Source organism: Juglans regia, chromosome 10 (genome assembly GCF_001411555.2).
Source record: "Juglans regia cultivar Chandler chromosome 10, Walnut 2.0, whole genome shotgun sequence".
Taxonomy (NCBI): domain Eukaryota; kingdom Viridiplantae; phylum Streptophyta; class Magnoliopsida; order Fagales; family Juglandaceae; genus Juglans; species Juglans regia.
This window is the reverse complement of record NC_049910.1, coordinates 36,047,041-36,058,941: the sequence shown is the minus strand read 5'-3', so window position 1 is coordinate 36,058,941 and position 11,901 is coordinate 36,047,041. Positions and strand designations below refer to the sequence as shown.

Below are 11,901 nucleotides of genomic sequence, written 5' to 3'. Positions count from 1 at the left end.
ACTGTATCTCAAAATTTCATATTTATCTATTTGACTAATCCAATGCAGCCCTATTTTGATGAAATTCATCAAATTTTACATTTAGTTAGGCTTTTGATAAAACCAATACTAATGCTCTTATGATTTATCTGTACATTTTATATATTTTAATTTTTTTAATTTCTTTTTTTTACTGAAAATGATTATTAATATATTAATATATTTTTTAAAAATATTTTTAAAAAATAAATAAATAAATCGAAAAAAATAATAACGTGACTTTGGTCTAGTGGTAAGATAAAACGGGTTATTATGAGCGACAAAATAGCATCACTTGGTAAAAAATTAAGCTATTACTAGTATTTATGTTATATTATTATTGGGATTTATTATATATTAGTCACTATTTTTTTTATATTTTATACTTTTAAATTTTTTATAAAATGTGAAAGTATTTTTTATAGAATATAAGAATATTTTTTATAAAATACAAGAAATTAAGTGATGAATAATGACAGAATAATTTTTCATTGCTGGGATAGTATTTTTATTTCTTTTCAAATTGCAAAAAAATGGTATGAATTAATCTGTAAAAGTGAAAAGAAGAGAGAGAGAGGGAGAGGAATTTATTTGTTTGAAGTTGCAGAAACATAGATCCTGAGAGAACGAAAAGACTTCCAGCTTTTCTACGAAGCCAAAACTTCTGCACAGTATTTAATAGATATATATATTTTTTCTGGACATCCACAAATTTCTACCCACTTTTCCCTCGTAACTGTGCTGTTTTTGAGCCAATCGATATTTATTTTTGCTGTTTGCTGCCACTTTCAGTCCATCCGATCTTTGTAGCTTGTATATGGCAATATCTTAGCAAAAGGAGTGCCCCTGCTCAAAGTCCAAAACTTCAGACAAACAAAGTCCAAACTCAAGGCTCGATTCCCCACATGCACATTACCTTTTTCTTGTCGATTATGAAAAACACAGAAGCATCCAAAAGCAAGGCTTCGGCGACACCAGGCTTGCTTCCCCACCCACCCCCAATACCTTTTTTTCTTCCTCGGTTATGAGAAAACAGACGCATCCAACAGCAAGAAGGCTTCAGCGTACTTATATTATCATTAATGGAAAAGTGCAAGAAAATAAAAAAGATTGAAAGAACATGGAAGCTCGTGCTAGGTTGAAAGTTGAGAGAGAGAGAGAAAGAGAGAGGAATCCCAGAGCTAGCGGCTGTCCCTATATCCTTGCATAGATATCTGCATGGGGATGCTCTTCTCATCTCAGGCAACTCAATGTGAAATGCCCCCTTCGTCTCATTGTTACAAACTTACAACATAAAAATCAAGTCTCTCTCTCTCTCTCGGCGAGAAAACACCAGTGCCTTCCGCGATTTGTCTCCTCCATCCTTCCGCGATTTGTCTCCATGGCTGGTTGTACTTTGCTTGATGTTGGTGTCAATGGCAGTAGCAGCGACGAAAATAGAGATCGTAGTAATATCTTCAAAGGTAGAATACCCTTGACCAGTGCCTCCAACACCATTAATGAAGACCCCGGCACCTGCGAGGACCTGCCTCAGATCAATCGTGGTCTTTCGCATCGCCAGCCCAACGGAAAGATACTGAGAAAGAGGATGGCCTCCGAGATGGAGATGGAGGTTCAGGCCGCCTTCGCCACAGCCACCTGCAAGAATGATTATACGAGGTTATCCTGTTCAAGTATTAATGCCACAAGTACTACCGCTGTGTCTTCCATGGGTGGTGGCTCTTTTCCAGCATTGGCAGCTAGCAACAATTGTATTGCTTCGGGAGATACTTTCCTCAAACCAAATCCAAAACAGACCAAGTACCACTCCACTTTGCTAGATTCTTCCACGAATTTGACCACTTCGATTTCAGGCGGGGGCTCTTGTGGGTTTCTATCTTGTGTTACACCTGCGAGCTTAAGTCATGATCATGGCGACGAGACGCTCTCGCTGCAGCATCAGCATTATCAGAGCCTGAGCCAGGATCCTGCTGTTTGTGGGTTCTCGGGCCTACCCTCGTTTCCTTCCGAGAGCTATCAAAACAATAATAATAATAGTAACAGCAATATCAGCAGAAGCGTTCCTAACCGGAGTGGTGCCGTTGCTGTCACTCCTTCGATGGAAGACAGCTCCGCCAAAGCGTGGATCGACGGCGTCATAAAAGATCTAATCCATAGCTCCAACAACGTTTCAATTCCACAACTCATCCAGAACGTGAGGGAGATCATCTACCCTTGTAACCCCAACCTTGCCGCCCTCCTTGAGTACAAGCTCCTCTCCCTGACGCCAACCGACCCTTCGCCAATCTACCGGGAGGGAAGAAGTGCGGCGGTTCAGCAGCAGCAGCAAGGCCTGGTGCAAGGATCTTCAGAGAGGATTAAGTTCAATCTGTTAGATTCTGGTAATTTTTCTTCTCCCAAGCACATAAATCAATTGTACTTGCACCAGGGAATTGCACCGCTGCCTAGCGCTTCCCCTGACCCTGCCGTCGACAATCGTCACCGTCAACAGCAGCAGCAACAGCCATGCGCTTCATCACGTCTTTCGTTGAATCAAGTGCAGAAGCAGGGACAACAAGAACAGGAAAATTCTTCATCCGCGGAGACTGAAACGCAAACAACGCCGACAGCTACTAACACTACAAGTGTTAGTAATGGCGTCGCAATCCTTTCGAGGGAGAAGAAAGAAGAGATGCGTCAGCAAAAGAGAGACGAAGAGGGCTTACACCTTCTGACCTTGCTCCTGCAATGCGCCGAAGCTGTATCGGCAGATAATTTCGAGGAAGCGAACATGACGCTGCTGGAGATTTCCGAATTGTCGACGCCCTTTGGCACGGCTGCTCAACGGGTAGCAGCATACTTCTCAGAGGCAATGTCCGCAAGACTGGTGAGCTCGTGCCTTGGAATATATGCGGCGCTACCCCATAGCCAGAGCTACAGCCAAAAGATGGCTTCGGCCTTCCAGGTGTTCAACGGCATCAGCCCCCTGGTGAAGTTCTCCCATTTCACGGCCAATCAAGCTATACAAGAAGCATTTGAAAGGGAAGAGAGGGTTCACATTATAGATTTGGACATCATGCAAGGGCTCCAGTGGCCTGGCCTCTTTCACATCCTTGCTTCTAGACCTGGAGGACCTCCTTATGTGCGCCTCACCGGCCTTGGCACCTCCATGGATGCTCTCGAGGCTACCGGCAAGCGCTTGTCAGATTTCGCAGACAAATTGGGACTTCCATTTGAGTTCGTTCCTCTGGCGGAAAAGGTCGGGAACATAGATCCGGAGAGGCTGAATGTCAGCAAGAGGGAGGCACTCGCCGTCCACTGGTTGCAACATTCCCTTTATGATGTCACTGGTTCAGACACCAATACGTTGTGGCTTTTGCAGAGGTATCACACATATAATTACCTGACTCACGATTCCCATTTACATTAGAGTACTATATTAATCGACATCGCTATTTGTAGTTCTTGTTGTCATGTATTTCCCTCTTCTTTCCATTTATGTCAAAGAGAATTTTGTTTGAATATTGCATATACCCAAGGGTAATTAACGTTGTTGGCTGATCAGGTTGGCACCAAAAGTGGTGACAGTGGTAGAACAAGACCTGAGCCATGCAGGCTCGTTCTTGGGAAGGTTTGTGGAGGCAATACACTACTACTCGGCGCTTTTCGACTCGTTAGGGGCAAGTAGCTACGGGGAGGAGAGCGAGGAGAGGCATGTGGTAGAGCAGCAGCTGCTATCCAGGGAGATTCGGAACGTGCTGGCGGTCGGGGGGCCGTCGAGAAGCGGAGAGGTGAAGTTCCACAGCTGGAGGGAAAAGCTCCAGCAGTGTGGGTTCAAGGGCCTCTCTTTGTCTGGGAATGCCGCCACTCAGGCCACCTTGCTGCTGGCCATGTTTCCTTCTGAAGGTTATACATTGGTGGAGGACAATGGCACGCTCAAGCTTGGCTGGAAAGACCTTTCCTTGCTCACTGCTTCCGCCTGGAGACCAAATTTCCTTGCTGCTACTGATTTTTGATTTCCACTATTTGTTCCTTCCAAGAAGAAGATCCATGCAGTTAGCTCATGTCTAAGTTCCCTCAATCATAAATAATTATGCCCCTAAAATTGTTGCCCCTTTCAAGTCAATTATAAGGGCTCAAATCAATTCATCTCACTACAGGACTACTGCTCTATCTGTCCATGGTAATTACCTCACACAAGCACACCGCCATTAAGTCATCTGAAGATAAATGAGAATGCGATTTTGTCAATTTGGGGCTCCCAATTTGGTGATGGTTTTGGGATATTTGTAATTTGCTCTTCTTTTTTTTTTTTTTTTTTGACAAAAGGGTACCGTTGATGGAGACACAAGTCCAGCAGCATGTAATGGACAACTTTTTAGGGTATAGTTCAAGTCGGAAGTGTTGTGTTGAAGGGTTGGAGAAATATACCATCAGAATGTGACTGAAATAAAAAAGCAATGGAAGGGCTACTTTCGATTTATCTCCCAAACCTTTTTATAGGTTGTGCTTGCAGTTGTGGTCTTTGTACTGAGCCTTAAATCTTAAAATTACCATAGGAATTGCTGCTTTTCAACTCATAATTTCTTGTACACCACAACCTTAATTTGACATGAAGATATTAGTCTAAAATTTCAACTGAAGCATTAAGAGCTCAACCAAACTCACCATTGTTGTCCCGACCAAGAAAGTCAGACGGTTTTGTTAATCAAATCAAAGATAATTTCATCGTGGGTGATGATATTGCCGGAGATATGGTACTTGGATACGAGAGTATTACTCAAGTACTACTGATCAAATGCCAATGGCTTAGAGCTAGTTATAGTGTCACAATTTCACCAAGTATCGATCAAGTTGTGTAAAATCTAATGTCGTCGTGAAGATTGGGAGCACCAGACCCCGCACGTTGTCTCTCCAAATTTGACCATTCATTTCGAGGAGATCTCAATCAGACCATATTACTAAAGTATGGACCAAACACAAATGATGACTTAGAGCTAGTTATAATTATTTTTTTTTCCAGAAATTAGGAGATCTTGTTCCGCCATGCATGAGTCAGTGGTACAAACACTGCATATCCCACCAAGTTTCAAATACGCATTAGTCGACGGCGCACTCTTGCAGTGTTTGAGCGCAAACTTGAAAGAGGGAGGGAATGGACAATCCTGCAAGGAGAAGGGCCAAGAGTTGCAACAAACCCAAGAGCGGTGGAGTTCAAGGTCACATCAATGTATGCGGCCACGGTGCAGCAAAGCTGAGTGCAAAGAAGATAGCAGGTGCTATTGATATCCAACAAATCACAATTTGGGCACTTTTCCACCTAAAGATATACATGTCCCCATCACAGTCAAATCTTTCACTAAAAGAAAGCAAGTTTCTTTCAGCAGCACAAAATGAAACAGAGACAGGAAATAAATTCCGTGGTTAATGATCTCAATTTTCCAACTTCTATCTGGAAGAATGAATTTGTCGCAGTGTTAGCATCGCTAAATTCAGATACTGGCTTGGGTATTCATAAATTATGAGAGCTGTAAGGCCACCACCATTGGCATGCTCACTGCTCATTTCGAAGTCTAGCATTGGCAGACTGGCAGTACATCCAATCCGGAAATCTTTAACCCCAGTAAAAAAATGTGCTCGTTTCAACTGCATTAAATGTCTATGGTGTAGTCCAAATTCCAGATTATTGGTTAAAACAGGTGGCCTCTGTTTTCATTTACTGGACCAAGTACTGCTGTTCAAATCAGTGCCAATATGGCGGACGAGAACCATCTTGGCTCACCCATGACCCAATAGATGGTCACATAAGCCACATTTTAGTTTACTGGACTATACACCGGCAAACCAAGCATAAAAAATAAAAAATAAATCTGTCTTATACAGTTAAGACCTTCAAGATTCATGGACTTGTGGTTCAATTAGGACAAAGGAAATAAGTAGATATATATTCCAGGAAACATTATTATCCAGATATTGAAGTATTAGGGTACCTTTTGCTTTCTATTTTCTCATTCTCATTTTTGTTACTTTTTCATTTTTTTTCAAAAGAAGCCACCAAACAAAGATCTCAACCGCAATCAATAAAGCTCACACAATCAAAAAGCTGCCCATCCTGAAGCAGCAGTCTTTGTCGATCCTGATCCAGTCGCCGAAGGAAGATTTCTCTGCAAATCCCAACAAGCAGCTATGAACATATTGTTCACACAAAAAACACAGATTGAAGATATTCACTTGGTATACTAATGTTCACTACACGTCAGTAAAAAGAAAAAATAAACAGCGGCAAAGTTTACTATACTTGGAAATGATTAGGACTAATTCTGAAAGATTATTGCTGCAAATTGAGAACTAAAACACAGGAAAACCACAGATTCAATTACAATATGCTTCCTGGATTGACATGGCAAATGAATTTGTAAATTGTAATATGCCCTTCATATGTCAATGCTAGGGTTGAAATACTACATCACAAAAAGTAAATGGGTAAAAACTGAAAAAGTATGCTATTCTATTGCTAGCGCGCATTCCTTACAGAAAAAGGTTGTGATGGATCTCCAATCCATCCAACCATAATATCATTCTTTGTTATTAGAGAGGAACACTTGCTCACTCTCTTCTTAAAAGTTCTCGTATACTTTCAGGAAATCTTCCGAACAAGTAGATCTTCTAATAATTTCAAACTTAACCTAGGGGTCTCATGCTTTTAACTTCTATTAAGGCAAAAACTGATACATGTGATCCCTGGCAGAGAATAAATCTAGTCAGCTAGAAGGCCACAATTCCTTCTTTCTGCAAACTGAAGATTTCCTACCTATGCATCAAGGAAAAGAAAGCATGTGATTCTTTTTAATTAAACATATTGGCGTAAAATGAAGTTGTCAGATGATGCATTTCAGGATGCTTTTAGCAAACACATCAAGGTTCAACTTTTCACACCATGTAAAACATATAATATGTACGGAAATGATGGGGATGAAGCATCAGAGGCAAACCTCAAGCAGTGAAAGGTCTGATAAAGGATCATTGGAATGCATCACATTTTCCTTAGACCCCTTGAGACCAACACCGTGGTGACTGGCAGAGGTCATCCGAGCAGCAACAGGATCATTGGGAGGTGGAGGGAGTGGAGACCTGATTTTTCCTGCTCCACTGGGTGGTGGGGCAAGGCTCAATGCTTTAGGCTTTCCAGTTCCAGAAAGCCCCCCAGTCAGACCAGCAGCTGAAAGCATACCACTTCCACTAGTAGGCTTGGGCTTTACATTTATCCTGATTGTTTCACCTTCCTACAACATAAAACATATATATCTACATACATCAATCCCATCCAAAAAGAGAATCACAAACAATATTTAAGCTCATATAAGGTGGCACGAAGGTAGATCAAAAAAATATTACCACCCAACACATCACAAAAAAAAAAAAAAAAAAGAGGGTTTCATGACAATCAGAGTGGCAGTCCTGAGTTTGAACCCCAAATAAATTGTCAAATTCCTTTCCTAATAGGCGAGTCGACGTGCCATTTAGTCTTGCATGGAGGGGAGTATTAAGAAATATAATTTTTAATTGATTAAATTCACACTTCTCTATCAACTTAAAACTTTTGGGACAGTTGATCATTTATCATATCCTCAAAATAGTTATCCTTCACAAAGCAAAAACATACAAAATAAACTCAAAACCCAGGATCTCTACGCAACCTCCAATACTTAATCGAGTGATCTTCAAGTCCAGCGGAAACAATCTTACACAACAGCAATTATGCCAAACAAAACTAACAAGCATTCCTCTATCCAAATTATAAAAGTTAACAAAAATGCACAACATCCGTTATACTAAAGCATTATTCCAGTTAGACACATTTAACTCTATACAGATAAAAATAAATTGCACATCCTCCTACTCTAAAGTGAAAAGTTTTGCAAGAATAGACAACACCGACTATATTGAATTACGGGTTCAACTGCTCGAGCGCATTCAATTTTGCACCTAAACAATACAAAACCTGAAAAAACCCAGAAATTATATTATTAAGAAAATATTTATCGGTTTCGTGGTTTTTATTAAAAAAAATTAAATTTTACCTTCAATCTATGATTAACAGCGGGATGAATATCGATTTGGGTGTCGTTGTCAGTGGCGTCCCCACTCTCGTGCTCTCTCCGGACGTATTTGTCGTGATCGGAGAGTGCAACGTTGAAGTCGAAGGCCTCGTTGCGCTCCGAGAAGCCAAGTCCCACGAAGGCGTGCTTGCCCCCGCCGTCCTCGATCTTGAGGACAAAGTAGCGGGACGAATCGAGGACGGTCTCGACGGAGCTTTCGCGGGGCTGACCCGGATAGACGAAGCAAGCGGCGAAGAGGTCCCCTGATGCCGGGTCCTCGAGGCGGATCTCGCAGCGGGCTTTGCAGGAAACGACCCGGAGGCGACCGGACCAGATCTTGTCGGATTGGAGCCACTCGCCACACTTGTAGCCGCCGGAGGTGGTGCGGGGAGGAATTTTGTAGACGGAGACCTCTCGGACGACCAGGAGGGTCTGCTCCAAGGCCTCCTCATCGTCGTCCTCCTGCATCTGGTTAAACGACATGGGGTATGGAAATGTGGAAAGAAATGAACGAAAAGAAAGCAGAGGAATTGGGGAAGAAGGTATACCGAAATCAATATGGAGGAGGAGAGAGAGACGTGGGTTGAAAGCAAGTGTTTCAATTTAAAGGTCAACTGTAATGTGGATTAGTGTGGAGATCAGCAGATAAAGCAAGTTGCTCACTTAATTACTATTTTGCCCACCCTCTTCTTCGCTCTTTTGTGGGCTGCTGGGGAGAGGATTTGCAGAACTATAAAGATTTGGGAAGACGGACAGACAAACAATACCCAACAAATGAATTCATATTGTGACAAAACCTCTGCGTCATGGGAACGGCTAAACGGGGAGTATGCCACGTGTGGACAAAAACATCTTACTCCTAAAACAAACAAATTCGTACGCATTAAGAGACACCACAAGAGCCAAACAAAAACAAAAATCCCCCTCATTTTTCATGCGAGAGAGAGCGCTTGGAGCCCTTTTTTTTTTTTTATCACTTTTCCATCATCTTTTCATTTAAAAAAAATTAAAAATTAAAAATTTAATAGACATTACTCATGTCGACGGTGAAATGATACCTAGAATTTTCATCTTCAAAATCATTTGTTGTTTGATACAATAATCTTTGCTTCCTCTTCTCTGTTCTTCTCGCCGGTTGCTTCTTCTTCTCTAGCTGTTCCTCTTCTCACTGGCTGCTTCCTCAAACCGCAGCAACCCAGGTTTCCTTTACGTGACCTAACCTTCATGGTTGCTTTTTGGGAGCCATAGTCAGAGCCCTTTGATAATATCAGTACAAAGCTCCCTTAAATTTTCCTAATCAAAGTAATTTCTATTTGAGTTTTATTTTTATACAGAGTAGTTAATGAACCACTTGAAAGCATTTCCTTAGATCTTGGTTTCAGCAGGAATAGCTTGGCAGAAGGTGATCTTTTTACCTTCAAAGCATGTTGCAAATCTAGTAGTAACCCAGCAAAACTCTTTTGATTAATGGGTTTATGGAAAGAGAAATTCTATTTGCAGTCCTGAAGTGGAGACTGCATGTGCAAGTACATGCTTAAATGAGAGAAAATATTATTTTATGAGGGATAATTTTATAATTTTACAAAATTTTAAAGTTAAAATAGCTTAAGTCTACACATGCAGTCTCCAAATAGGGACTGTACCTAGCGAAATATGGAAATATGGTTCACTGAAGTAAATGTCGCGAGTTATTTGTATTGGACTTGGTTGACGGGATAAGACCAACAATGAATTGAATTTAGGTCTTCGTTGTCTACACAAAACGGTGGGCAACAGGTTTAACGTTTAAATTTAATCGAGTTTTGTTCCAACTCATCACATACATGGCCGGTGCGTTAAAAAAGAGAATGGTTATATATCAGCTTGTAGCTGCAGTACACATGATGTTTTTTTTTTTTTTTATATTTAATACATTAAATATGCTGCGACTACATACTGATGTAAATAATTTTTCGTTAAAAAATGGACTGCTCCTAGCAAAACTCTACTATTGTTAATAAAGTCCATGGACTTTGGGGTGATGGATTGGGCCTTGTGTTGCCACTTGCCAAGAATGGTAGCAAAACTCTACTCTTGTTAATAAAGTCCATGGACTTTGGGGTGATGGGTTGGGCCTTGTGTTGCCACTTGCCAAGAATGGGATTTCTGCCCAATCATAGAATGTCGTCGAGTGAGAATAATCTTAATATATTTTTTATAAGTACATAATACATTAATAAATTGGTAATACTAATATATATTAGTATATAATGTATATTAATTATAATTTATATTTTATAGTCTAATACTAATAATCTAATACTATATTATTATTAGTAATATACTTTAAGTCTATATATAAATTAATATATATATTACTATCTCTTACAGCACAACGAGATAGTTTGAAGTGGCGGCTTAATAACCACAAGATATGTATAGTGAAGGCATATTACAGCATCTTAACAACACAACTTGGTAGTATTCTATTTCCTTGGAAGAGTATATGGAGATCTCGTGTGCCTTCGAAAGTAACTTTTTTTGTATGGAGTGCTGTTCTTGGGAAGATATTGAGCATAAAATATTTGAGAAAGAGAGGTTGTGTAGTGTTGGATTGGTGTTACATGTGCAAAAATAATGGAGAATATGTGAACCATCTATTATTACGTTACAAGGGAGTTGTGGGATGAAATCTTTTTAAGGGTTGATGTTGCTTGGGTTATGCCTATGAGGGTGGTGGATTTGTTGGGTTGTTGGCCAAACATGCAAGGCAGTCATCAAGTGGTAGCAGTATGGAAGATGATTCCGTTGTGTATTATGTAGTGTATTTGGATGGAAATGAATGCACGTTACTTTGAAGATAAGGAACACTCAATGACTGAGTTGAAGAATTTTTTTCTCCATACTCTAACGTGTTGGTTTTCCACTATTGTATTACATGGAGATAATGTTCAGGAATTCTTGTCTTTATTTTACCGTATTTAGAATGTAGTTAAGAGTTCTTATGTACACTTCCTGTGTACAAGGACTATGTCTAGTTCATTCATATATATAATGTCTTTCTTTTACTGATAAAAAAAAAATTAGTATATAAATCACTATACTAAATAATTACATATGAAATAATGATATAGTAATACTAATACTATTAGTAATTTAGTATTAGTATGCTAATACTCTCATTACTTTGGTCCCGAAGAGCCAAGCAAGAGGAGTGGTAATTGGTATCTTGTAGAGCATCTTTTAGGGAAGTACGAGTGTACATCTGGTCAAACTATGAACAAGCAAAATACTTCTATTCTATTTAGTTCAAATACAGATCTTGCTGCAAGGGATTTGATCGCTTTGTCTACTAATGGAGTGATATGTGGTAATTACAATAGGTATTTGGGCCTACCTACTGTGGTTGGAAGGTCTAAGTACAACACTTTCAAAGGCTTAAATGAGAAGATTTGGAGGATGATTAGTAGTTGGAAGTCTGAATTGTTATCATCTGCAGGTAAAAGGAAATTCTCATTAAGAGTGTACTGCAAGCCATACCAGCTTACACCATGTGTATATTTCGATTGCCTTCTATGTTATTGAAGGAAATTGAGGCCATGTTATCTCAGGTTTGGTGGAGTCATAAGAAATATGAAAAGGGTATTTATTGGAGGAGTTGGAAGAAGCTAGGCAAAGTGAAAAATAAAAGGGGATTAGGGTTTAGGGATTTAGTCAGTTTCAATAGAGCATTGTTGGCAAAACAAGTATGGAGGTTAATTTAAAAACCTTCCTCTTTGGTGGCATAGGCTTTTAAACTCAAGTATTTCCATAACTGTGAGCCGAT

General features: G+C 40.1%; 2 protein-coding genes across 3 annotated transcripts; one reads left to right on the top strand and one right to left on the bottom strand.

Annotated features, from left to right (window-relative positions):
* The first annotated feature begins 883 nt into the window (after window positions 1–883).
* On the top strand, window positions 884–4,489 carry LOC109004170 (protein SCARECROW-like). The gene is made up of 2 exons (XM_018982634.2): window positions 884–3,381; window positions 3,563–4,489. The coding sequence occupies exons 1-2, from the start codon at window positions 1,400–1,402 to the stop codon at window positions 4,011–4,013; spliced, it is 2,433 nt and encodes an 810-aa protein (XP_018838179.2). The 5' UTR covers window positions 884–1,399; the 3' UTR covers window positions 4,014–4,489.
* A 1,361-nt stretch (window positions 4,490–5,850) lies between these two features.
* Window positions 5,851–8,865, bottom strand: LOC108987808 (uncharacterized protein At1g03900-like). Of its 2 annotated transcripts, XM_018960825.2 has the most exons (4): window positions 8,645–8,860; window positions 8,079–8,564; window positions 6,990–7,280; window positions 5,851–6,161 (listed from the first exon to the last, which is right to left on the bottom strand). In XM_018960825.2, the coding sequence occupies exons 2-4, from the start codon at window positions 8,562–8,564 to the stop codon at window positions 6,093–6,095; spliced, it is 846 nt and encodes a 281-aa protein (XP_018816370.1). In that variant the 5' UTR covers window positions 8,645–8,860; the 3' UTR covers window positions 5,851–6,092. The 2 variants fall into 2 exon arrangements, with proteins under 2 accessions (XP_018816370.1, XP_018816369.1); XM_018960824.2 differs by having other exon boundaries at window positions 8,079–8,865.
* Window positions 8,866–11,901: the final 3,036 nt, after the last annotated feature.